The following is a 27,615-nucleotide window of genomic DNA, read 5'->3' on the forward strand; positions in this document are numbered from 1 at the left end:
ATCTCTCACCTCTCATTTTCCTCTCCCATCTTTCCCACTCTTCCCTTTTCACCCCATTTATTTTGTCTTGCTTTGTCTTTTCTTGCACCTCCTTCTGTCCCCTCCCTTCTCTGTCTCTCAACCCTCCTCTCCCAACTCTCGTACCATCTGGCTCATCTGGTCTCTCACCTTGTCTGTCATGTCTCGCATCTGGCCACTCTTGTCTTGCCTGGCCTCTCGTCTCATCTCTCTCCCCTCTCTTCTTGTCTTGCCTTGTCTCTGTTGGCTTGCCTCTCTTGTCTCATGCCTCATTTCTCTCATTTTATGTTTCCTCTCATCACTTGTCTTGTTTCTCCCCTCCTGTCTTACCTCATGTCTTAAACATTTTATCACAGAAGCACCACCAGTTTGTCTGACTGGCTCAGCCTTGGGAAGTGGTGGGCCCATTTTGGAGCTGGCTTAAACTGGCTCCGTCCAACATGAGGGCAGCTCTTGATCTCTTCTCATAAAAGCCACCCCTGCAGCATCCCCCTCCCCCCGAAACCTTGCCATGTAAACCAAATACAGGCACCAAAAAGGGGTGTTGTTTAATCCCAGTAGGCAGCTTAATGCCACACAGACACTCACTCATTCTCATCTTCTCAGGTCTCTCTTGTCTCTCATCTTGCCTCTCTTATCTCATCTAGTCTCTTTCACCTCTCTCATCTGGTCTCACTCTCCTCCTCTCTCTTCCTCTTGTCTTTGTCAGCTTGTCTCTCATCTTGTTTCTTATTGCATCTCTCATCTGTAGTCTCTAGTCTCTTCATCTCTCATCACTTGCCTCTACTTTTCCTCTTCTCTCTCCCATCTCTCATTTTGTCCCATCTCTCATGTTGTCTCTCCTCTCCTCTCCTCTCCTCTCCTCTCCTCTCCTCTCCTCTCCTCTCCTCTCCTCTCCTCTCCTCTCCTCTCCTCTCCTCTCCTCTCCTCTCCTCTCCTGCTTCTCATCTCGTGGCTCTCTCTCCCCTCATCTCTCACCTCTCATCTCCCTTGTTGCCCTACTCTCTCCAGTTGCTCTCATCTCTTTCATCTCTTGTCGCATGGTGTTGCCCCTCACCTGTCAGCCTCTGGTCTCCCTTCATTTTCTTGTCCCATGCCTCATCTTGTCCCACTCCCCTCTTGTTCCTTATTCTCTATTCTCCCTCTCTGCCCCTCCCTTGCCCCTATTTCTCTCTTGTATCTACCTCCTTTTGGCCCTCATCCTTCTCTCATGTCTCAGCTAGTCTCTCTTGTATCTCTCATCTTGTTGGGTCTCTCTCATCTCTCTTCTCATCTCCTCTCTCTCTCCTCCCCCACCCCCCTCCTCTTGTCTCGTCTCCTCTCATCTTACCCCCTCTTGTCTTGTCTAGGTTGGCTTGTCTCCCTCATCTCATTTCTCATCTCTCCCCTCTCTTTAATCTCCCATCTTGCTTCTCTTGTACCAATCACTCTCCTCTCCTTCTCCCTCTCTTGTCCCTCTCCTCTCTATCTCTTTTATCTCCCATCTCCCCCCCTCTCTTCTCTCTCTTGTGTCTCCCTTTGTCTCATCTCACTCATCTTCTCTCATCTGTTGTCTCTCTTCTTTCCCATCTCTCTCATCTCTTCCCTGGGCTCATCCCTTGTCTCTCTCATCTATTGTCTCTTTTCTGTTCCATCTATCTCATCTCATCTCATCTCATCTCATCTCATCTCATCTCATCTCATCTCATCTCATCTCATCTCATCTCATCTTTTATCATTCGTCTCTCTCATCTCCTGTCATCTCCTCTCTCATTTCTTGTCTCCCTGTTGCCTCTCATCTCTTGTCTTGCCTCTCATTTTGTCTTTCCTCATGTCTTTCCTCTCACCTCATTTCCTCGTCTTTTTTTCTCTCCTCACTTTGTCTCATCTCAACTTTCTTCTCATCTCTTGTCCCTCCTCTTGTCTCTCATCTCATCCCTCTTTTCAGCTCTCTTATGTCTCTCTCATCCTGTATCCCTGTCGCTCCCCCTTGCCTAGCCTCTCGTCTCTTCTATCCTGTCTCTACTGTCTCATCTCCTGTCTCTCATCTTTAATCTTGTCTCTCATCTCAAATCATCCTGTCTCTTCTTTCGTGTCTGCTGCCTCCTCTTGTCTCCGTGTTGCTTCTCACTTTGTCTCTTGTCTTATCTAATTTTTCCTCTCATCTCATCACACATCTTCCCTCTCTTGTCTCTTCTGTCTTGTCTCTGTCTTATCCCTCTCGCCCCTCCCTCATCACCCTCTCATCTCTTTATATTGTCTTGTCTCATCCCTCATCCCATCCCTTGTCTCATCTGTTGTATCTTGTCTCTTGTGTCATGTCTCTCATCTCATCATCTCATCTCATCTCATCTCATCTCATCTCATCTCATCTCATCTCATCTCATCTCATCTCATCTCATTGTCTGTTGCCTAGTCTCCCCTCTCCTATCATCTCATGTGTCTTCTCTACTCTCTCATCTTGTCTCTCGTCGTCTCATCTCGCCTTTTATCCCATCTCATCTCCTCTCTAGTCTCTTGTCTCTCCTCTTGTCTTGCTTTGTCTCATCTCGTGTCATCTCATCTCAATTCTCTTCTTGTCCCTCCTCTCGACTCGTCTTATCCCTCATCTCATCTTATCCCTCTTGTCTTTCTCCTCTCTCCCATCTCTCTCATCTTTCATGTCCCTTGCAAGACTCATCTCTATCATCCTACTCCCCTCTTGGCCCCTCTACTCTTGTCTCATCTGGCCTCTGTTGTCTCTTTCATCCTGCCTCTCCATCCTTGTCTCTCCTCTCTACTCCTATTGTCTCTTGTCTCTCACCTCTCATTTCCTCTTGCATCTCATTTTGTCTCATGTCTCATCTCTCTTGTCTATTGCCACTTGTCTCGCCACCCATCTGTCTCTCTCTCTCTCTCTCCCCCCCCCATCTCTCTACTGCCTCCCTCTTGCCACCCTTTTGTCTTCCTCTGTCATCTCATCTCATGTCTCATTCCTCTTGTCTCTCTTGTCTTTCCTGTCCTCTGCAACTCTCATCTCTCTCTCATTGCTCACCCCTCTACTCTTGTATTGTCTGACCTATCTTGTCTCATTTCATGCTCGTTTCATCTCATAGTCTCATGTCTATCTCTCCTCTTCTGTCTCTCTCATCTCACCTTTCTCATCTCTTGTGTGTCTCATCTCATTGCTCTCATGCCCCCCCTCCCCTCTACTCCCAATGTACCCCTTTTATCCCATCTCTCCATCCACATCTGGTCTTTCTCATCTCGCCTTGGCTACCTCTAGTCTGTATCTCATCTGTCTTCTTTCTCTCATCTGCCCCATCTCTATCATCTGCCTCCTCTGTCTCTCGTCTCAATCATCCACCTCATCTGTCTCTTGTCCATCATCTGTCTTCTTTATCTCCCCCATCTCTTGTCTCTCCCTCTTCTGTTTCCTTTCTCTTGTCTATCTCCTCTTGGTTCTCTCTTGGGTATCACATCTCTTGGCTTTTTTGGCCTTCACTCATCTCCTGGTCTCGACTGTCTTGAACTTCATAATCAGCTTTCTCTCTCAACTCATTTCTATCATCATGCTATCATCTCTCCCACTCCTCAGTACTCTCTCTCACACTCTCTATTTTATTTATGCTTCATCTCTTTCCAGTCAATTGAGACTTTATTCTTTTTTTTTAAATCCTTTTGGCAGTATAAACTTTTAACATAGCCCCCAAAACAAAACTGTTGCTTTCTTCCAGAAATAACAAATAGGCGTCTTTCTGGGGTTCGTGTGGTCAGTGTCTACCTCTCAATTATACTTGATTAAATACCCCATTTCCCTGAAAATAAGACCTAACCCGAAAATAAGCCCTAGCATGATTTTTCAGGATTTTTGAGGATGCTCAAAATATAAGCCTGTTGTGGTTTAACCCAAGCTAGCAATACAACCACAATAGCCGCTCACTCACCCCCCTCCCCCCAAATAGGGGAGAGAATAGAAAGAGAAGGGAGAAACTTTGAGATAAACACAATTTAATAAAATAACAAAATACTAATACACTACTAGTAAATATATATATAAAATAGAAACAGATACAGAGAAGGCAGAGTTACTGAATACCTTCTTTGTTTCTGTCTAGTCTGCCGGAGGCTGTCCTGAGGAGCCCCGTACCCCTGAGGCCCCAGAGGAAATCGGGACGGTGCAAGAATTTGCCTTGGTTGATGAGGACTGGGTTAAGGAACAATTAGGCAATCTGAACATCCACAAATCCATGGGCCCAGATGGGATGCACCCACGGGTGCTGAGGGAGCTGGCTGAAGTAATTGCTGGACCACTCTCCATCATCTTTGCCAAGTCTTGGGAGACGGGAGAGGTGCCTGAGGACTGGAGCAAAGCTAACGTCACCCCAGTCTTCAAAAAGGGCAAGAAGGAAGACCCGGTAATTATAGACCGGTCAGCTTCACCTCCATCCCTGGGAAAGTAATGGAACGACTTATCCTTGGTGCCATCTCAAGGCATATCAGGAATAAGAGGGTCATTAGGGGCAGTCAACATGGCTTCACCAAGGGGAAGTCGTGCTTGACCAACCTCATAGTCTTTTATGAAGACATAACGAGGTGGATAGATGATGGCAGGGCGGTGGATGTGGTCTACCTTGACTTCAGTAAAGCATTTGACACAGTCTTCCAAAGCATTCTCATAGCTAAACTGAGGAAGTGTGGTCTGGACGATTGGGTAGTGAGGTGGACTGTGAACTGGCTGAAGGAAAGAAGCCAGAGAGTCGTAGTCAATGGGGCAGAGTCTGGTTGGAGGCCTCTATCTAGTGCAGTGCCTCAAGGGTCGGTGCTGGGGCTAGTACTGTTCAATATATTCATCAACGACTTGGATGAGGGACTAGAGTGTACTATCAGCAAGTTTGCAGATGACACCAAGCTGGGAGGACTAGCTGACACGCCAGAGGCTGTGCTGCCATCCAGAGACCTGGACAGGCTGGAGAGCTGGGTGGGGAAAAATTTAATTAAATATAACAAGGGCAAATGTAGAGTATTGCATCTGGGCAGGAACAACCCCAGGTTCCAGTATAAGTTGGGGAATGATCCATTAGAGAGCAGTGTAGGGGAAAGGGAGCTGGGGGTCCTGGGGACAGCAGGATGACCATGAGCCAGTACTGGGCCCTTGTGGCCAAGAGGGCCAATGGCATCCTGGGGTGTATTAGAAGGGGGGTGGTTAGTAGGTCAAGAGAGGTTCTCCTTCCTCTCTACTCTGCCCTGGTGAGACCACACCTGGAATATTGTGTCCAGTTCTGGGCTCCTCAGTTGAAGAAGGACAGGGAACTCCTGGAGAGAGTCCAGCGTAGTGCAACCAAGATGCTGAAGGGAGTGGAGCATCTCCCTTATGAGGAAAGACTGAGGGAGCTGGGTCTCTTTAGCTTGGAGAAGAGGAGACTGAGGGGTGACCTTATTAATGTGTCAGGGGTGAGTGTCAGGAGGATGGAGCCAGGCTCTTCTCGGTGACAAACAATGGTAGGACAAGGGGTAATGGGTTTAAGCTGGAACACAAGAGGTTCCACTTAAATTTGAGAAGAAACTTCTTCTCAGTGAGGGTAACAGAACACTGGCCCAGGCTGCCCAGGGAGGTTGTGGAATCTCCTTCTCCACAGACATTCAAACCCGCCTGGACACCTTCCTGTGGAACCTCAGCTGCGTGTTCCTGCTCCATGGGGGGATTGCACTGGATGAGCTTTCCAGGTCCCTTCCAACCCCTGACATTCTGGGATTCTACGATTAACTCTGTCCCAGGGTGTTATCTCTTTGTTCTCAAACTAAGTCTAAATAATAACCGTGCTAGCTATGAAAAAGTAAGGTTTCTAACTGCATGAAGAAAATTAACTAATTTTCAGTCAAAACAGCACAAAGCCCTACTCCAAAAATAAGCCATAGTTACAGTTCATTAAAAAAATCCATTTAAATAGTGTCCAGGCAGCTATACATGTAAAAAATTAATAAGTTTTGGAGCAAAAATTAATATAAGACCCTGTCTTATTTTCAGGGAAACAGGTATGTCATGGGTTGACTCTGAGCAGCAGCCAAACACCCACCCTCCTTCTTGCTCACTACCTTCTCCTATGGGATGGGGGGAAAACAGAAGGTGAAAAGACTTGTGGATCAAGATAATGGCAGTTTAAGAAGAAAAACAAAAGGTGTGTGAGCAAAGAAAGCAAAAAGAGGAATTAATTCACTACTCCTCATTGGTCATCCAGGAGATGTCCAGCCACTTCTTGGAAAGCAAAGCTTCAACGTGCTTAACAGTTGCTTGCTAAGACAAATACCATAATCATGAGTGTCATATCACACACCCCACACCCCCCCGCCCCCTTATGTGAGCTTTTTTGCTGAGCACAATGTAATATGGTATGGAATATCCCTTTGGTCATTTGGGGTCAGCTGTAATGGCTATGGCCCCTCCCAACCTCTTGCTCACCACCAGCCTACTGGCCCTGCCTGGTAAGGGAGGCTGGGGAGTTGGAAAGCTTTGATGCTATGTGAATACTGCTCAGTGTCATAGTTTAGCCCCAGAACCCTAGCCAGCAGCTAAAACCATGTACTGCTTGCTCACCCCTCCCACCCCCAGTGGGATGGGGAGGAGAATCAGAAAACAAAGGCAAAACTCCTGGGTTCGGATAAAAACAATTTAACAGAACAGAGGAAAGGGGAAAAAAAAAACAACAAAACAACCCACAAAAAAAAAAAAAAAGAACCACACACACATGAAATCCAAGCAGTAACAAAACCAATGAAAGAACCTAAAAAAGCTATGAACACACAGCAGAACCCGATCCATGCGGCAGTCCCACCATGTGGCAGCCACGGCAGACCCCCCCCTCTAAAGGGACAAATGGGATCCTGACCACAGCTCACACTGAAACTCTCCTGTTGCGCCAGCCACAGCTCGTGCTGAAACTGCCTCCCTGTCCCCAAGCCGTGACTCACCCAAAATACAAAAGCACCAAACCACTGGTCAAGAGGGAATTGACCCAATCTGGCCCAAGCCAGCAAGAGGGAGATCACCCCCCCCAGTTCCTTGCCTTTATAACTGAGCATCACCTTATATGGTATCTAATACCCTGATGTCTTGGCAGTGTAGAAATTAACCCCATCTCGACTGACCCAGCACATTCCACCCTTTATTCTATACCATTTATGTCATGCTCAGGTCACACGTGCTTCAACTAATTACTACCACCTTAAATACATATAAATACACACATATATATATACACATACACACACAGATATTTTCTCCCTTAGTTCATGACATTATCTCATTCCTTTGAAATGTTCATCGAGTCCATGATTTTGGACTCTATCAGGATAGGCAGGAAAGATGGAGTGTCATGTTGGAGTGTTGTATTACTGCATGCTGCATCTGGAAAGCATAGTTCATGGTCACAGTTTGCATGTCAAAGGCATCGACCTCAAGGAGATGGCTGGATACCAGTTATTGGAGCCAGCTCTGGTTCCATCATTGCTGCCCTTTCTTGAGTTTTGTTCAAGTTCATTCTTCAATAACCTGAAAGACACTTACTGAATATTGTTAGTCTGGTGTATAGTATTATGCAGCAATTACCGTCATAAAATTCACATCACGGGAGTGTTCTCACACAGAATCAAATCCCCCTGAGGTACACATCAGACTCCTCCAACCTTCAGCATTACCTGCCAAGTGCACCCAGGTCCCTGAGCAAAAGCAATCCCACAGATGGGTTTGCCTTTGCTCAAGGCAAGAGTAACCCAGACTGTTTTCCCCAACACATTCTTCATGTGCACCACAGGGACTTTATCCCCTTCTACAGTGTGTGGAAGCTTTGATTGGGCGAGGCCAGCTCAATTGGTAGATCCCCTAGTGTTAACTAACCAGGTGGCCTTTGCTAAATTTGAATCCCAGTTATTAAAAGTTCTACCACCCATTGCTCTTAGTGTAGTCTTTAAGAGTCCATTTGATTTTCCCAGAGGCTGGTGCATGATATGGGATGTGATACACCCACTCAATGCCATGCTCTTTGGTCCAAGTGTCTATGAGGTTGTTCCGGAAATGAGTCCCATTGTCTGACTCAGTTCTCTCTGGGGTGCCATGTCACCATAGGACTCGCTTTTCAAGGCCCAGGATAGTGTTCCAGGCAGTGGCATGGGGCACGGTTTATGTTTCCAGCCATCCAGTGGTTGCTTCCACCATTGTAAGCACATGGCGCTTGCCATGTTGGCTTTGTGGGAGTGTAATATAGTCAATTTGCCAGGCCTCCTCATATTTATACTTCAGCCATTGCCCCCCATACCACAACAGGCTTTAACCGCTTGGCTTGCTTGACTGTAACACACGTTTCACATTTGTGAATAACCTGTGCAATAGTGTCCATGGTCGAGTCCACCCCTCGATCACAAGCCCATCTATATGTTGCATGCCTTCCTTGATGACCTGAGGCATCATGGGCCCTCTGAGCTATAAATAATTCACCTTTGTGTTGCCAGTCCAAATCTACCTGAGCCACATTAATTTGGGCAGCTTGGTCCACCTGCTGGTTGTTCAGTGGACCGACTTTTAGGCCCATAGGCATCTATGTGGTGCACTCTTACAGGCAGATTCTCTAGCTGGGCAGCACTCAAAATCATTCCTCTGGGTGACTTGATAAAGAGGGCTCACAGTCTGACTGTAGCTTGGAATGTGCATTCTCCAAAAACCCACAACCCCCAAGAAAGTCTGTGTTTCTTTTTTATTAGTTGGTGCAGACACAGCTGCTATTTTGTTGACCATATCCATTGGGATCTGACAACATTTGTCCTGCCATCTCACTCCTAAAAACTGGATCTCCTGTGCAGGTCCCTTGACCTTACTTTGTTTTATAGCAAAACCAGCTTGCAAAAGAATTTGGATTACCCTCTCACCTTTCTCAAAAACTTCCTCTGCTGTGTCACCCCATAGGATGATGTCAGTATACTGCAGGTGTTCCAGAGCTTTACCCTGCTCCAGTGCAGTCTGGATCAGTCCATGGCAAATGGTGGAGTTGTGTTTATGCCCCTCGGGCAGTTGATTCCAGGTGTACTGGACACCCCTCTAGGTGAAAGCAAGCTGTGGCCTGCACTCTGCTGCCAAAGGAATAGAGAAAAACACATTAGCAATGTCAGTTGTGGCTTACCACTTGGCTGCCTTTGACTCCAGTTCATATTGCAGCTCTAGCATGTCCAGCATGGCAGCACTTAATGGTGGCATGACTTAATTCAGGCCACAATAGTCTACTGTTAGTCTCCACTCTCCGTTGGACTTCCGCACTGGCCAAATGGGACTGTTGAAGGGTGAGTGAGTCTTATGGATCACTCCTTGGCTCTCCAGTTGATTAATCAACTTATGGATGGGAATCAGGGAGTCTCGGTTGGTGCGATATTGCCACTGGTGCACTATCGTGGTAGCAATCGGCACCTGCTGGTCTTTGACCCTCAGCAACCCTACAACAGAAGGGTCCTCTGAGAGACTGGGCAAGGTAGAAAGCTGTTTAATGTCCTGTGTCTCCATGGCTGCTATGCCAAAAGCCCACCCTTTTGGGTCCTTAAAATACCCTCTCCTAAGGTAGTCTATACCAAGGATGCACGGAGCATCTGGGCCAGTCACAATGGGATGCTTTTGCCAGTCCTTTCCAAACTCACCTCAGCATCTAATACAGTCAACTGCTGGGATCCCCCAGTTACTCCAGAAATGCTGATGGGTTCTACCCCATCATAGTCTGATGGAATTAGAGTACCCTGGTGTTCAGTAGACCCTTGTACTCTTGTGGGTCTGATGTTCCAGGCCACTGAATCCATACAGTCCAATAAACCCAGTTATCACTCTTCTCCACCTGGCTGGAGGCGGGGCCCCTCTAGTCCTGGTCATAGTATTCATTGTTTCCTTTTTTCAAGAATGAATCTGAAGCCCCTTCAAGAGGGTCAGAGGCAAGATCAGCTCTTCTGCTCTGTCTGGGGAACTGCCCACTAGTAACTGGAGCAGCATGTTCCCTGGCAGAATCCCCTCTTGTGGTTGTCTTTCCTTGCAACTCATGTACCTGTGCCTCTAGGACTGAGGTAGGTTTCCCATCCCACCTCCTCACGTCTTCTCCACGGTTATGCAGGAAAAAACACAGGGTGCCCTGTTTTGTATACCCTTTATATTCTTTCTCTTGATCGGAAAAATGCTCATTCCGAGTAGCTGAGACTCTAGGCCATACAGGTAAGGAGCAGAACTTGTCTTTGAAATGCTGGAACTCTTGGGATAATTTTTCAGCTAGCATGTCTGGCAGTTTCTCCACAGCCAAGACGCAAGCTCACAGGGAGGAAGAGAGACTTCCTTCATATCACTGGACGTGGCCAGCCACATCATCCACCGTTCGTTCCTCACCTTTTTTCCAGGACATTACTGCCAATGAGCTGGCATAGGACAATGGTACACTCTGCAGGAACTTCTAACACATGGGTTGTGTGCATTGGATTTCATCGGGATCTGTGGGTAAATACTCATTATTTGGGTCATTATAAATCACCTCTAGAACAGCTAATTCCCTCAAGTACTGGATACCTTTCTCCATTGTAGTCCACTTGCCTAGGTGACAGGTAACATCTTCCTTGAAGAGGTACCTTTCCTTCACACCTAACAGAAGTCGCCTCTAGAGGTTGAGGGTTTGTGTCTTTTTCCCAATCGCCTTGTCAATGCCCCCTTCCCTAGACAGGGATCCTAGTTGCTTGGCCTCCCTACCCTCTAATTCCAAGCTACCAGCCCCATTATCCCAACATCAGAGCAGCCAAGCAATGATGTGCTTGCCATTCTGGTGGCTGAAATCCTTTTGCATATCCCACAGCTCACCCAGGGATAGAGATTGGGTGATTATCTCTGGTTCTGCCTCCTCCTCTTGTTCTTGCGATGGGGCTGGATCATCATCTTTCCTCACTAAGTGAACTGATTTATTTGTGTATTTCTTCTTCTGTATAGGGGCAACTGATACAGACATGGGTTGGTTCTCTGATTTAGCTGCAGCATCTGCTGCCTGGGTCTGGGTAGCCACAGTGCCTGTCACTAGGGTTTGAGCAACTGCAATGTTTGGCATGAGGGTGGGAGTAGCCACAGTGCCTGTTGGTTTGTTATTCCTCTCTTCCCCCTGGGAGTGCTGCATGGTGTTGAGCAGTGTTTGATAGATACTGGCCAGGGCCCAGCACAGTGTGGTAAGTTGTGCTTCTTTGGAACAGCCAGAACATTTTCCTTTTAAATATTGTCACCTCATGAGGGTCCAGTAGTTGTTCAGGAGTGAAATTCCAAACCGTCAGAGGTGAGAAATTCTCTAGATACCTGCCCATATTTTCCCACATGCCATTCCCCCCATGACCATCCAAACTTGGGGCAAATCTATGGGTGATATTCTGAACACATCCTTTTGTAACCCTGTATATGACCTAACACACATTCAGGAGACATAGCAACAAGAGCATGCTAGCTTAAATATCCCCAGAGTGTCCAAAATCCTCAAAAACTGTTGCACCTGAGCTGGAGGAGAAAAGAGAGGTGAAGAAACAGGGTAAAATTCTCCCCCCTCCGTCTTCTCCATAGACCGGGTGCAATTGCTAATCAATTCCGAGAGATGGCGCCCGAGGTATGGAAATATCAACAAGATCTTACAAAACTACCAATAAAGGCGTGTAAGAAATGAAATCACAATATCAGAGGTTGATATTACACAGGACAGCAACATGATAAACCTAATCCTTTTCCCAGATGTAACAAACAGCACTGCAGGCAACACATAGGGCATGTAGGAATTCAGATGAAACAGCCGCATGGACAAAGAAAGAAACCTCGTGACCACTTACCTAATATAGTAAACTTGAACACACTCTGGTCAGCTCTGTCATTGTCCCAACCCTTTGTTTCTCCTACCTGGTTCACCAAAAAGGACTATCGTAGTTTAGCCCCAGCCCCCCCCCTCCCCCACCCGGCAGCTAAAACCACGTGCCGCTCACTCACCCCTCCCCTGCCCCCAGTGGGATGGGGAGGAGAATCAGAAAAAAAAGGCAAAACTTATGGATTGGGGTAAAGACTTTAACGGAACAGTGGAGGAAAAAAAAAAAAACACAACAAACGAACCCAAAACCAACAAAACAACACAAAAAAACAAAACAAAAAAACAAAACAAAAAACAAAAAACAAACAAACCAAACAAGCATTAATAGCAACAATAATGAAAGAATCTAAAAAAGCTATGGGCACACAGCACAACCCGATCCACGCGTGGCAGCCCTGCTACGGCAGACCCTCTCCCTCGAAGGGACAAGTAGGATCCCGATCACAGCTCACGCTGAAACTCCCCCGTGGTCCCAGCCACAGCTCGCGTTGAAACCGCCCTCCCCCCCGGCCCCAAGCCGCAATACAAAAGCACCAAACTGTGTGGTCGTAGTCGAGAGGGAATCGACCCAACCTGGCCAGCCCAGCTCCGCCAGCATAAGAGAGACCACCTCTCTGACTCCTTGCCTTTATAACTGAGCATGACCTTATATGGTATCTAATACCCAGATGTCCTGGCAGTGTAAAAATTAACCCCATCTCGACTGACCCAGCAATAGCCAAAACACTGGTCTATCATTAACACTGTTCTAGCCACAAATGCAAAGCATAGCACCATATGGGCAGCTTTGAGGAAAGTTAACTCTATCCCAGACAGGTCCACTACAAAATGTAATGCTGATCAATAGATGCATTAGCAACAAGAAAGGATTCTACGAGTTCAAAAACAGCAAAAGGAAGACTGGGGAAAATGTTGCCTGCTACTGAATAGGGCGGGGGAATTGGTGACAAATTATATGCATAAGGTTGAGGCACTCGATGCCCCTGAGACCAGAGGGAAAGTCTGGAGCAAGGAAGATTTACCCTCCATGGAGGAGGACCATGTATAAGAGCACTTATACAGATGGACCATGGGGCTTGATGTGTTGCACCTACGAGTGCTGAGGGAGCTGGCTGATGTTATTGTCGGACCACTCTTCATAGAATCATGGCATCATTTCAGTTGGAAGAGACCCTCAGGATCATCAAGTCCAACCATAAACTAACCTAACTCTAGCACTAAACCATGTCCCTAAGAACCTAATCTAAACACCTTTTAAACACCTCCAGGGTTGGTGACTCCACCACTTTCCTGGGCAGCCTGTTCCAATGCCTGACAACCCTTTCTATGAAGAATTTTTTCCTAATATCCAGTCTAAACCTCTCCTGGTGCAACTTGAGGCCATTTCCTCTTGTCCTATCACTTGCTACTTGGGAGAAGAGACCAACACTCTCCATGTTACAGCCTCCTTTCAGGTAGCTGTAGACAGGAATAAGGTCTCCCCTCAGCCTCCTTTTCTCCAGGCTAAACAGCTCCAGTTTCCTCAACTGCTCCTCATAAGACTTGTGCTCCAGGCCCCTCACCAGCTTCGTCGCCCTCCTCTGCACTCTCTCTAGTACCTCAATGTTCTTCTTATGATGAGGGGCCCAAAACTGAACACAAAATTCAAGGTGGGACCTCACCAGTGCCCAGTACAGTGGCACAATCACTTCTCTAGTCCTGCTGGCCACACTATTCCTGATACACGCCAGGATGCCATTGGTCTTTTTGGCCACCTGGACACACTGCTGGCTTATATTCAGCCAACTGTCAATCAACACCCCTAGATCCCTCTCTGCCAGGCAGCTTCCCAGCCACTCTTCCCCGGACCTGTAGCGCTGCCTGGGGTTGTTGTGACCCAAGTGCAGGACCCAGCACTTGGCCTTGTTAAACCTCAGACAATTGACCTCAGCCCAACGATCCAGCCAGTCCAGTTCCCTCTGTATGGTCTTCCTACCCTCCAGCAGATCAACACTCCCACCCAATTTGGTGTCATCTGCAAACTTACTAAGGGTGGATTCAATCCCTTCATTCCGATCATTGATCAAGAGATTAAACAGAACTGGCCCCAATATTGAGCCCTGGGGAACACCACTCGTGACCGGCCGCCAAATGGATTCGGCTCCGTTCACCACAACTCTTTAGGGTCGGTCCTCCAGCCAGTTCTTTATCCATCTAAGAGTATACCCATCCAGGCCGTGAGCTGCCAGCTTCTCCAGGAGAATGCTGTGGGATACGGTGTCAAAGGCTTTACTGAAGTCTAGGTATACAACATCCAGAGCCTTTACCTAATCTACTGGTCTACTGGCTGCCCACCAGGTGCAGAGAGGAGCCACCAGCTTGTGCAGCGGGTGTGGCAGCTTGTGCAGTGGGGTGCAGAGAGCACTTGTTGCTTGTCATTCCCTCCGACCTATTGCTAGCGTCCCAGACTGCTGATGACCATGGTCGCCTCCAGAAGGAGAGCTTGTCTCAAAAAGACGGTGGCAACGCAGACTGAGGTTCTGTCCCGAACGGTGGCTGTTCAGGTCTCCGGCTGCAGGGAGTGCCAGAGCCTGCTGCTGCCAGGGGAGGGAGGCCAGCACTCTACTTGTGTGAGGTGTGAGCAGGTGCAAGATCTGCTCGACATGGTTGTGAAACTTAAGGAGGAGGTTGAGACGCTGAGGTCCATCAGGGAGTGCGAAAGGGAGATCGACTGGTGGAGTAACACCCTGACGTGCCAGTCGGAAAGGCCCCAGGGAGGTACCCCCGAAAAGGAGATGGACCTCCTGCCCTCTCGGACAGAGGCGGAGGTCCTGAGACAGCCCCACCCTTGTCGCTGTCGGGCAGAGGTAAGGGACCTAAAAGAAGACGAGGGTTGGAAGCGTATTCCAGTTCGGCATCACGGGCAGCCCCCCTCCCTGCCTGCTTTGCCTCCCCAGGGGCCCCTCCGTAATAGGTTTGAGGCCCTGGATCTTGAAGAAGAGGTAGGTGAGGAGGTGGTGCCAAGCCTGCCTACAAGATCACATAGGAAGAGACGGTTGACTACACAACTTAAGACTGCCTCTGATAAGAAAGAAAGAAGGGTGATTGTAATAGGAAATTCCCTTCTGAAAGGAACAGAGGGCCCAATATGCAGGGTTGACCCTCATCTTAGGGAAGTCTGTAGTCTACCTGGAGCCCGGATCAAGGATATTGCTAGAGAACTCCCCAGACTGGTGCACCCAACAGACTACTACCCGCTGCTGGTCTTCCAGACAGATGGGGAGGAAGCTGCTTCCCGTAGTCTGAGGGGAATGAAGAACGATTTCAAGGTCTTGGGAAGGATGGTGAAAGACTCAGGGGCTCAAGTGATCTTCTCTTCACTCCTTCCCTCTTCAAGTGACGATGTGGGGTGGAATGGGAAAATTCAATCTCTAAATGGTTGGCTGCAAGACTGGTGCTACAGGCAGGGCTTTGGTTTTTTTGATAATGGCTGGTTTTATAAGACTCCAGTCCGGACAGTGTTACGCGGGAAAGGTTTATCTCGCAGGGGCAAAAGGATGCTGGGGCAGGAATTAGCTGGGCTCATTTGGAGAGCTTTAAACTAGGCTCGAAGGGGGATGGGGTTGTAGCTGGGCTTGTCCCAGTGGGGCAGCATTCTAAAACGGATGAGGACCGGGTGGCCTCCTGTGCCCCTAGGGAGAAATTGCTGTGCTCTGCTCGCTCCCTGAAATGCCTGTACACCAATGCACGCAGCATGGGGAATAAGCAGGAGGAGTTAGAATCCTATGTTCGGTCGGGAGATTATGATCTGGTGGCAATCACAGAAACGTGGTGGGACAGTTCACATGACTGGAATGTGGTCATGGATGGCTATGCCCTTTTCAGGAAAGACAGGCCAGCCAGGCGTGGTGGTGGAGTTGCTCTCTATGTGAGAGAGCAACTGCAATGTACTAAATTCTGCCCAGGAGCGGATGAGGAACGAGTTGAGAGTGTATGGGTCAGGATCAAGGGGCAGGCTGGCAGGGGTGATACTGTTGTAGGTGTCTATTATAGGCCACCAGATCAGGCTGAGGAACTTGATGAGGCCTTCTATGTGCAGCTGAGAGTGGCCTCACAGTCACAGGCCCTGGTTCTTGTGGGTGATTTTAACTTCCCCGATGTTTGCTGGAAGGACCATTCAGCCAGCCAGCCACAGTCCAGGAGGTTCCTCCAGTGCATTGATGATAACTTCCTCATGCAGATGGTGGAGGAGCCAACTAGGAGAGGTGCACTGCTGGATCTCATCCTCACTAACAAAGAGGGTCTGGTCAAAGCAGTAAAGGTTGAGGGCTGCCTGGGTTGCAGTGAGCACGAGATGGTGGAGTTCAGCATCTCGTGTGGCAGGAACAGAACAGCAAGTAGAATTGCAACCCTGGACTTTAGGTTGGGGAATGACCTATTAGAGAGCAGTGTAGGGGAAAGGGACCTGGGGGTCCTGGTGGACAACAGGATGACCATGAGACAGCACTGGGCCCTTGTGGCCAGGAAGGCCAATGGCATCCTCGCGTGTATTACAAGGGGGGTGGTCAGTAGATCGAGAGAGGTCCTCCTTCCCCTCTACTCCGCCCTGGTGAGACCCCATCTGGAATATTGTGTCCACTTCTGGGCCCCTCAGTTCAAGAAGGACAGGGAACTGCTGGAGAGGGTCCAGCGTAGGGTAACAAAGATGATTAAGGGAGTGGAGCACCTCCCTTATGAAGAAAGGCTGAGGGAGCTGGGTCTCTTTAGCTTGGAGAAGAGGAGACTGAGGAGTGACCTTATTAATGTTTATAAATATATAAAGGGTGAGTGCCACGAGAATGGAACCAGGCTCGTCTCAGTGGCAAACAATGATAGGACAAGGGGTAATGGGATCAAGCTGGAACACAAGAGGTTCCACTTAAATTTGAGAAAGAACTTCTTCTCAGTGAGGGTGACAGAGCACTGGAACAGGCTACCCAGGGAGGTTGTGGAGTCTCCTTCCCTGGAGACATTCAAAGCCCGCCTGGACACATTCCTGTGCGACCTCTCCTAGGCGTTCCTGCTCCAGCAGGGGGATTGGACTAGATGATCTTTTGAGGTCCCTTCCTATCCCAAACATACTGTGATACTGTGATACTAGGTGGGTCACCTTGCCATAGAAGGAGATCAGGTTGGTCAAACAGGACCTGCCTTTCATAAACCCATGTTGACTAGGCCTGATCATATGGTTGTCTTGTATGTGCCGTGTGATGTTACTCAAGATCATCTGCTCCATGATGTTGCCCAGCACCGAGGTTAGACTGACAGGTCTGTAGTTCCCCAGATTGTCATTCCGGCCCTTCTTGTAGATGGGTGTCATGTTAGCCAACTTCCAGTCAAATGGGACCTCCCCATTTAGCCAAGATTACTGGCAGATAATGGAAAGCGGCTCAGTGATCACCTCTGCCAGCTCCCTCAGCACCCTTGGGTGTATCCCATCTGACCCCATAGACTTGTGGGTGTCCAAGTGGTATAGCAGGTTACTAACCATTTCCCCTTGGATTATTTGGGCTTCATACTGTTCCCCATCCCTGTCTTCTGGTTCAAGGGGCTGGGTACCTGGAGCACAACTGTTCTGACTATTAAAGACCAATTATCTTTGAATGGTCATGGTGATTGGAAGAGGTTTCTGACAAGTGGAAGGGAGCAAATATCATTCCAGTCTTCAAGAAAAGCAAGAAGGAAGATCTGGGGAACTACAGGCTGGTCAGCCTCACCTGGAAACTGAAGGACAGGAAGGTATCTGGTAGGAGTCAGTATGAATCTATGAATGGGAAATCATGCCTGACCAACCTGATAAGCCTTCTACAATGAGGCAACCAGTGAAGTCGACTGAAACTGGATGAATGACCAGACGCAGAGGGTTGTGATCAGCGGCACAAATTTCAGTTGGCAACAAGTCACTAGTGGTGTCCCCCAGGAGTCTATACTGGAGCTAATACTTTTTGATATCTTCATTAGTGACCTGGAAAATAGGACAGAGTGCATCCTCAGCAAGTTTTCAGATGATACAGAATTGGGAGGAGCGGTTGATAGACCAGATGGCTGTTCTGCCATTCAGAGGTACCTTGACAGGCTGGAGAACTGGGCAGAGGGAAATCTCATGAAGTTCAACAAGTGGGAATGCTAAGTCCTGTGTCTGGGGAGGACTTAGCCCAGGCACCAGTACAGGCTGCAGGCTGATTAACTAAAAAGTATCTTTGCAGAGAAGGAAATGGGTATCCTCATGGACAAGAAGCTGAATGTGAGCCAGCAATGCACTGTCGTGGCAAAAAAAGGCCAACAGTATCCCTGGCTGCATTCGGAAGAGCATTGCTTGGAGGTCAAGGTAGATCCTTCCTCTCTACTCAGTGCTAGTGAGGCTGCATCTGGAGAACCATGTTCAGTACAAGAAAGGCATGGATTTACTTGAGCAAGTCCAACAAAGGGCCACAAAGATGATTAAGGGACTGGAGCATCTGCCATATCAGAAGTGGAGAGAGCTAGGAGTATTCAGCCTGAAGGAAAAAAGGCTCAGGGAGGATCTCATCATTGTATATAAATACCTGATGGGAGGGAGTGAAGATGAGGGAGTAAGACTCTTCTCAGTGGTGCTCATTGACAGGACAACAGACCATGGGCACATATGAATGCTCAAAGACACTTTTTTTACTGTGAGGATAGTCAAGAACTGTATCAGGTTGTCCAAAGATGTTGTGGAGTCTCTATCCTTGGAGATATTAAGAACCCAACTGGACATGGCCCTGAGCAACTTGCTCTAGGTGACCCTGTTTTGAGCAGGGAGGTTGGACTAGGTGATCTCAAGAGGTCCCTTCCAACCTGAACGATTCTGTGCAAAATTGAGGAATTCTCTAATTCATAGTATGTGTAAGTCATCCTCAGTCTTCTTTCTGATACTCTAAATAGTTTGTGGATTCTTTTTTTGGTTGGGTTTTTTTGTTTGTTTGGTTTGGTTTGTTTTGTAAGGCGTTTTCCTTTGTTGTTGGAGCATTTCTATGGTCTATCCAGATTTTGAATATTCCTCTTAAAAATGTCAGTGCCACAATCTCATGTACTTTCCTAGTGTGTGCCTCACTATTTTGATAGGGGTAACACTTTCTGCTAAAGCAAGCTTACTTGAGTTACTTTTTCACTATGACCTTTAAAATGCTTTTTCAGGGTCTTCTTTTCATGTTGCAGCCCCTCATTCTGTCACCTGCTAGAGCTTTAACTCAGCATTTGAATATGAAGAATTTATAGTGCAACTCAGTAAACCAGAGGAAGGACAGCTTTGAAGAATGGGTAGCCATTTACAAGCTGATGGGAGGACTTTGACTGATTTCTGGTTTTTATGAGTTGTTCCTTAAGTCACATAAATAAGCCAGAAAAGTTTCTGTTCATTTACATTATTAAATAAGATATTTTGAGTGCAAGGAAGGTAAGAGAGAACCTTGAATATTTCAGCACATAAGGATTTTAACTGTTTCAGGAAGAAAATGAAGAGAGAAATTCCTGGTGTTGCATATTTTACCCATTGTGTTCTTACAGTACACTTTTTCAGTGTATGTTAGTTCTTTCTGAAAGCTGACAATATTAGAGGTACTGTAATTTACTTGTATTGTGATTACTATAGAAATTACTCTCTTAGTTCTTTAGAATTGTGATGAGTTGGTATGAAATGTTTCCATTGTTCAGTTTAATTGCATTTATTATTGCAAGTCTTTTTGTGAAGGCATGCTTAATTAAGAAGTAAACATTTATATGTGCAGCTTCTAGAATTAATTATTTTCGTGCATATCGGTAGCTTAAAGTGTGTCATCTTTACATGGTATAAGGTTTTGAGCCTCCTATCAAAATTTGACAATAGTTGCAGCTAACGTATACAAGTGTAGTTAGAGAAGAATCAGGCCTGTGAATGGATTTTTTTCTGAAAGTTCTTTACCTCAAAGCAGTAAGTAGGTTTGTGTGCACATTGCTTCTGATTTGATAAATGTATTTGCAGACAAAAACCATGAAGTCCAAAGCTTATAGTATTCTCTTCTTGATGTGCTACAAGCTCTAAGCAGACCTTAGATTAGACAAAGCAATAATATGTAATATGAATTTTCTAATATTTTAAAGCATCATTTTAAAAAAGGAAAAATAAATTAAGCATCTCCATGTACTCATGTAATAGTATGCGAAACAATCTTTAGCTAATCCCCACATGGGATTTTGGGTGAATATCCTTCTTTTAAGATCCAAACAAGGATAAGTGACAAAAAGCAAAGAAGTTTGTGCTGAACTTTTAATTTTACATTTTAATTTTATTCAGAGACCACGATGCAGACATCAGAGACTGGGTCGGACACAGGTTCGACTGTGAATTTACAGGCATCTGTGGCTGGCCAGGCAGCAGTGCCCACACAGGTAGTACAGCAGGTACCGGTTCAGCAACAGGTAGGTGTCTATTAATTTTGGGAAAACAAAAAACCCCGGCAAGACAGAATGATGCATTTCAACATGTTTAGGGAAGAACTGACTGTACAAAGCTGCAAAAACAACTCTTTTTCACTGTTTTACTCAATTTTATTTTGCTGGAACTAAAATAGCTACATAAGCAGACATGGAATTTTCAGGGTTTATTTCTTGAGCTAGAATATCTGGCAACCACCAGAAATACATATATATGATTCTAAAAATAGATTACTATGAAATGCGTGCAATATCTCATTAAAAATTACATTAATTTAAGTTATTGAAATTCACATTTATTCCTTTGAAAGGTTGATAAGGAATAAGGAATTTTTGAAATAAATACAATATAGATGTAAAATACAAAAGCAATATCATTTTGTACTTCTAAGCTGGACTCCCTGCAGTTTCTTGCACAACTGCAGAAAGGTATTTGAATTAAAACCATATGTAATGCATAATTTGGATTTGCCAGATAATTAAAGGGGCTTCTGAAGCAGCCAGCTCAGCTCGCACTTCTGTGATATGATTAATCACCTACGCAGCCCCTCCAACATTAAGAGGGAGTGGTGTGTGGGGAGATTGAGGAGGGGAGTTGGAAAACAGGAACTGAATGTAAAAAGTCATGACTTTTGTCCAAGACTCCTTTAGTATGTGTAATTTAGCTTTTTTTTTTTAATTATTTATTCCAGTTGGAAGGGACCTACAACCACCATCTAGTACAACTGCCTGACTACTTCAAGCCCGACCAAAAGCATATTATTAAGGGCATTGTCCAAATACCTCTTAAACACTGACAGGCATGGAGCATCGACCACCTCTCTAGGAAGTCTGTTCCAGTGTTTGACCACTCTCTCAGTAATGTTTCCTAATATCTAGTCTGAACCTCCCCTGATGCAGCTTTAAACTATTCCCACTTGTCCTGTCACAGGATACCAGGGAGGAGAGATCAGCACCTCCCTCTCCATTTCCCCTCCATTCAGCTGTCAGTGTTTTATGTTCTTTGGGTGAAATCTGATGTTCTTTTTCAACATAAGTTGGCTTTACAATTTCAAAATAAAAAATATTAAAACTGAGAATAACTTGTTAAATTATGTAAGTCTGTTTCTGTGCTAGTGAATCACTGTTGTCTAAATTAAAATTTCTAGCATTTTGTTTAGTTTTAAAATTTAAGCTGATGAATTTTTCTGCATGTTCTTTGCAGTGTTGTTTAACTCATACATTTCACTAATATTTTTTCCTGGTATACAGACTTAATTAATGTCTCATAATTCCATTATATCACTTCTACTTATAATGTACCTCAGAATAAATTTCCCTTTTTCTGTTTTTAACACACACACACACACACAAAAAAAAAGCACAACAAAAACAAAGAAAAAAAAAACACCAAAAGCAACAACAACAAAAAAAAACCCACCACCAAAAAAACCCAAAAAACCCACCACCCTGAAGTTTCAACAAAATGTTTAAGCATTGGGCACTTAACATGAATTTAAATGCTGATCTTTGTGTATTTGCTCAAAGTTCATCCCTACTAAGTTTATAATTGGCTGAAATCACAGAATGGCTGAGTTTGGAAAGGACCTTTGGGGATCATCTTGCCCATACCCCTGCTCAAGTAGGGACACCTAGAACTGGTTGCCCAGGAACACATCCAGATGGCTTTTGAATATCTCCAAGGAGTGAGACTCCACAATCTCTCTGGGCAACCTGTTCTAGTGCTCAGTCACTGTCACAGTGAAAAAGTGTTTCCTGATGTTCAGATGGAACCTCCTGTATTTCGGTTTGTGCCTATTGCCTCTTGTCCTGTCACTAGGCACCACTGAAAAGAGCCTGGCTCAATCTTCTATGGACCCTCCCTTCAGTTATTTATATGCATTAATAAGATCCCACTCACTCGAAACCTTCTCTTCCCCAGGCTAAACAGTCCCAGCTCTCTCATCTGGGAGCCCAGAACTGGACACAGGACTCAAGGTACACAGTACTCAACTGGTGCTGAATAAAGGTGAAGGATCATCTACTTGGACCTGCTGGCAATACTTTGCCTAATGAAACCCAGGATACCATTAACCCTCTTTTTGGCAAGGGCACACTGCTGACTTATGTTCTGCTTGGTGTCCGCCAACACCTGCAGGTCCTGTTCTGCAAAGCTGCTTTCCAGCTGGCTGGCCCCCACTGGCATGTACGATTCCTTGGGGTTGTTCCTCCCCAGGGGCAGGACTTGGCACACCTCCTTGTTGAACTGCATGAGGTTCCTGTCAGCTCATTTCTACAGCCTGTTGATATCTCTCTGAATGGTATTCTCCAAAAGAGTTTTTACAAAATAACGTTTCCTGCAGTTGCTAGGCCCTGCCAGAATAGAGGAGGCTGTTAAAATTTTTAGTCAGTACTCTTGTCGTAAACCACCTTATATGTCTTCTGGAGGGGCCTGGTTTATATTGGCCATTTCTGCTTATTCCTGACGACAGAGCACTGTTCTATCAGTCTTCTAGGGTCATCAATGTCTGGATTTGTGCTGTAATCCAACACAAGATCCCTCAGTGCCTCAAAAGTGATCTTTTCTTTGTTGCATTTATGGTGATGCCTTTAACCTTTAAATGACACTTTCCTCCAGACTGCAGGTAGCAGGACCCCCAGGTCCTTTTCTGCAAAGCTGCTTTCCAGCTGGTCGGCCCCTAGCCTGTACTGGTGCATGGGGTTATTCTTTCCCAGGTACAGGACTTGATGCTTCTCCTTTTTGAATTTCATGAGGTTCCTGTCAGCCCATTTCTTCATCTTGTTGAGGTCCCTCTCTATAGCAGCACAACCCTGTGATGTATCAGCCACTCTTTCCAGTTTGGTGTCATCATCAAATGACTGGGCGTATACTCTGCCCCATCATCCAGATCGTTAATGATGATGTTGAACAGGACTGGACCCAGTATTGACCGCCTAGAGTACACCACTATTCACTGGCCTCCAACTAGACTTTGTGGCACTGAAAGGCTTTTGCTGAATTAGGGCTTTTATATTGATCTCTAAGTTAAATCTCTATTACAGAATCACAGAATGGCTGAGGTTGGAAGGGACCACTGGAAGTCATCCCCCCTGCTCAAGCAGGGTCACCTAGAGCTGATTGCCTAATAACATGTGAAGAGAGCTTTTGAATATCTCCAAAGGGGGGAAAATCCACAACCTCCCTGGGAAAGCTGTTCCAGTGCTCAGTCACCCTCACAATGAAAAAGTGTTTCCTGATGTTCAGATGGAACCTCTTTGTTTCTGTTCACGCCCATTGCCTCTTGCGCATTCACTGGGCACCACTGAAAAGAGCCTGGCTCCATCTTCTTTGTACTTTCCCTTCAGGTATTTATACACATAATGAGATTCCCCCTTCAGCCTCTGGACTAAACAGCTGCAGCTTTCTGGGCCAACTAGACTTTGTGCCACTGTTCACCACCTTCTGGGCCTGGCCATTCAGCCAGTTTTCAGTTCACCTCACTGTCTGCTCATCCAGCCCATATTTCAACAGCTTCTCCATGAGAACCTTATGGGAGACAGTGTCAAAGGTCTTCCTGAAGTCTAGGTAGACTATATCCACTGCTCTCTCCTGGTCTACCAGGTCAGTTATTTCATTGTAGAAAGTTATTAAGTTTGTCAAGTGTGACTTTCCCTTGGTGAATTCATGCTGACTACTGATTATTTTGTTGTCATTCATGTGCTGGGAAATGGTTCCCAGGATTAGTTGCTCCATCACCTTTCCAGGGATTGAGGTGAAGCTGACTGGCCTATAGTTCCCCGGGTCATCCTTCTTGAAGACATGACTGATTTTTGCTTTCCTCCAGTCCTTGGTCACCTCTCCTAATTGCCATGGTCATTCAAAGATTATTAAGAGTGGCCTTACAATAATATCAGACAGCTCCCTCAGCACTCATGGGTGCATCCTATCAGGGCCCATTAGGATAAAGTCTTTCTAATAATATACTAACTTTGTAAATGAAGCTTCTGTGATGCTTGGACTTAGTTCAGCTTTATAGAAGGCTTAGTGTGGTTAACTCTTCTTAAACTTTGCTTAAAAAATTTAAAATGAGACAGTTTAAATCAGCATATATTTTCAATAAGATATTACTTATCTTTTAGTGTTACTCTTTCCAATAATACTGTTTCACGGAATATTTAATCTGTTTTGGACTTTTTTGTGATTATATTGGATTGTATTTTTTCAGTTGAGTCTTATTTTGAAAGAAGTCATGTAAGGTTTCAGAGAGGAAAATTAGAAGTGTTTTAGGAGCAGACTACTTTATGTACAGATGAAAAATTCAGAAGAAATAATTTATTTTTTAAAATCCTTTCCTGTAGTTATGGAGGGAATAATTTCTCAATGTCTAGATTATTTTCTGCTAAAATAAATATTTTCTTTAGACACTGACAATATAACTATTACTTTCATGAAAGTCTGATATGGTGCTCCAAATGAAGAAAAAAAATGTCCTTAATGAAAAACTAAGATTCCCTTCTGAGTGTGGTGGCAGTGGCTTCACAGGTGTTTTCAAACAACACAGCAATTGTCATTTTTGGCACCTTGAATAGTAAAGGGAGAAAGCTATACATGTGCAAGTAAAAAGTAGCAAAAGTAAGGCCAAAACTTGAAGAGCATAAGTAAATGACATTTAACATCCTGCAAACATTTTCTTTGTCTTATGTTTCCTCAAATATGATTTTCCACTCATGTATCATTCCTATTTTAACATGCACTCTTAACCATGAGGTAGCAAGCTGATAAGGATTTTAAAGTAATCTCATTGACTTTATGATTTATGTAATGCATACAGAAGAATTTGAAGAGTAAAATTAAAAACAAGCGTCTAATCAATTTTAGAAGGTGTGTCCATGCATCAAAAGTTGCACAAAACAAATCTTCCCATTCAGCATAAAATATGACCATAGCATTCAGAAATAATTGTATAATTAAACTGGACATACACACTTTTGCTAATCAAAATTGGAGCTTAATGCAAAATAAGATTTTACATATGAAAAAGTCATGAAGTAATATTGGTCATTTAGCTAAATATTAACATTACAGCATGCGCTGCTTTCCAAACGTATTCCAGAAATTGATGTATTAAGATGGATTTTTTTTCTTTGAGAACAGAAAGCTTCGCATATCCAACTCTTTTGTTTGTTTGTTTTTGGGTGTTGTGGTTTTTTTGTTTGTTTGACTTTTTTTTTGTTGTTGTTGTTTTGGGGTGGTGTTGTTTTGGTTTTGGGTTTTGTTTGTTTTGGTTTGGTTAGTGGTGGGGGTGGTGGTTTGTTTTGTTTTGTTTTGTTTTTTCTTTTTTTTTAAGGCACTGCACTTGATTATTTCATTAATTGTACATAGTTTTATCTTGCCTTAATGATAAGAGATGTATTTTTTGAATTTGGGAAATTATAGTTCAGGAATGCTGTTAAGGGATGGCAGACCATTGTCAGTTTATGTAATGGTTCACATGAAAAATCAGCAAACTACTGATTTTTCTGTTAGGTTGGTGCAAAAGGAATTGCGGTTTCAGACCATTAATTGTAAATCATTATAACTAGGCTCAAATACATCTTTATTAATCAAAATAGGAACCATTACAATCAACGCATTTTTGCCTACGAGAAATAAGTTTGTTTATTCCTGTAGCGTAAAAATCTGTGCTTCAGGATTCGATGAACTCTTGGAAAGCATTTTCTGTATCCTGCTGGTTGTGGAAGCATTTTTCCTGCAAAAAGTTGTCAAGATGCTTGAAGAAGTGGTAGTCGGTTGGCGAGAGGTCAGGTCAATATGGCAGATGAGGCAAAACTTTGTAGCCCATTTCGTTTGACTTTGAAGCATTGGTTGTGTGACGTGTGGTCAGGCATTGTCATGGAGAAGAATTGTGCCCTTTCTGTTGACCAATGCTGACTGCAGGCCTTGCAGTTTTTGGTGTATCTCATTGATTTGCTGAGCATATTTCTCACATGTAATGGTTTCACCGGGATTCAGAAAGCTGTAGTGGATCAGACTGGCAGCAGACCACCAAACAGGGACCATGACCTTTTTTGGGTGCAAGTTTGGCTTTGGGAAGTGCTTTGGAGGTTCTTCTCAGTCCAGCCACTGAGCTGGTCATCGCCGGTTGTCATATAAAATCCGCTTTTCATCACATGTTACAGTCCAATTGAGAAATGGTTCGTTGTTGCGTAGAATAAGAGAAGATGACGCTTCAGAACAACGATTTTTTGGATTTTTGGTCAGCTCATGAGGCACCCACTTATCAAGCTTTCCACTTTGCTTCAAATGCCAAACAACTGTAAAATGGTCGATGTTGAATTCTTTGACAACTTCTCCTGTAGCTGTAAGAGGATCAGCTTTGATGATTGCTCTCCATTGGTTGTTGTCAGCTTCTGATGACCAGCCACTACACTCCTCATCTTCAGGGCTCTCATCTCGTTTGCACAACTTCTTGAACCACCACTGCACTGTAAGTTCATTAGCAGTTCCTGGGCCAAATGTGTTGCTGATGTTGCGAGTTGTCTCTGCTGCTTTACAACCCATTTGAACTCAAATAAGAAAATTGCTTGAATTTGCTTTTTGTCTAACATAATTTCCACAGTCTACAATAAATATAAAATAAATAGTAAGTAATGTCAGTAGCAGAAAAACATAAAGCCAGAAAAGCCCATTAATATGATGTATAACATAACAACATTTATTTAAGAATGTATTCCAATATCAAATGGCTAATTTCAACAATGCAAAAACTGCAGTTACTTTTGCACCAACCTAATAGATCTTGTGCTTTCCAGATGGTTCTGTCTTTGGCATTGAAAATACCCATACTCTCAAGGGTATGCATCCCCAATGTTAGTACTCCTCTTACAGACTTACAGCACAATATTATATTCCGTGGTGTTTATTAATTGTGAGAACAGGGGTGCCCCATGACTGAGAGTACTGTTTAGAAACCATTAGATGCACTGAAGCACTAATCATTCTTTTTATAAGGTAAACTATCCTATATTTCTGGTATTCTTTTTTTTGCAGGTACAGCAAGTACAGACTGTGCAACAGGTACAGCATGTCTACCCAGCCCAGGTTCAGTATGTAGAAGGAAGTGACACAGTCTACACAAATGGAACTATGTAAGTTGGTTATTGATCAAAATTAGAATGTTTACTAAAGTATGAAGTTAAATGCACATTCTTTTAATGACATCATATGGGCAAAGAAAAATATTTGAACAAAAACTTTATTTTTTTTTAATTTTAATTCATTATTTGGGTGAAAACAAGTTGAATTCATATCACT

At 44.9% G+C, this 27,615-nt stretch overlaps 1 protein-coding gene and 1 long non-coding RNA gene across 2 annotated transcripts in view; both read right to left on the bottom strand.

Annotated features, from left to right (window-relative positions):
• Window positions 1-6,718: 6,718 nt before the first annotated feature.
• Window positions 6,719-12,457, bottom strand: LOC139826356 (uncharacterized). Its single transcript, XR_011736306.1, has 3 exons — window positions 12,410-12,457; window positions 8,896-9,096; window positions 6,719-7,525 (listed from the first exon to the last, which is right to left on the bottom strand). It is a non-coding gene; the product is annotated as an uncharacterized lncRNA (long non-coding RNA).
• Window positions 12,458-22,910: 10,453 nt separating this feature from the next.
• Window positions 22,911-27,615, bottom strand: part of LOC136114487 (transcription factor RFX3-like) — an 88,839-nt gene continuing 84,134 nt past the window's right edge. The window contains exons 14-16 of the mRNA XM_071801574.1: window positions 25,406-25,483; window positions 24,089-24,161; window positions 22,911-23,193 (exon numbers count right to left, since the gene is read on the bottom strand). Coding sequence (XP_071657675.1) covers window positions 22,911-23,193; window positions 24,089-24,161; window positions 25,406-25,483 — 434 coding nt within the window. The remainder of the gene's footprint in view (window positions 23,194-24,088; window positions 24,162-25,405; window positions 25,484-27,615) is intronic.

Source organism: Patagioenas fasciata, chromosome W (genome assembly GCF_037038585.1).
Source record: "Patagioenas fasciata isolate bPatFas1 chromosome W, bPatFas1.hap1, whole genome shotgun sequence".
Lineage (NCBI taxonomy): Eukaryota > Metazoa > Chordata > Aves > Columbiformes > Columbidae > Patagioenas > Patagioenas fasciata.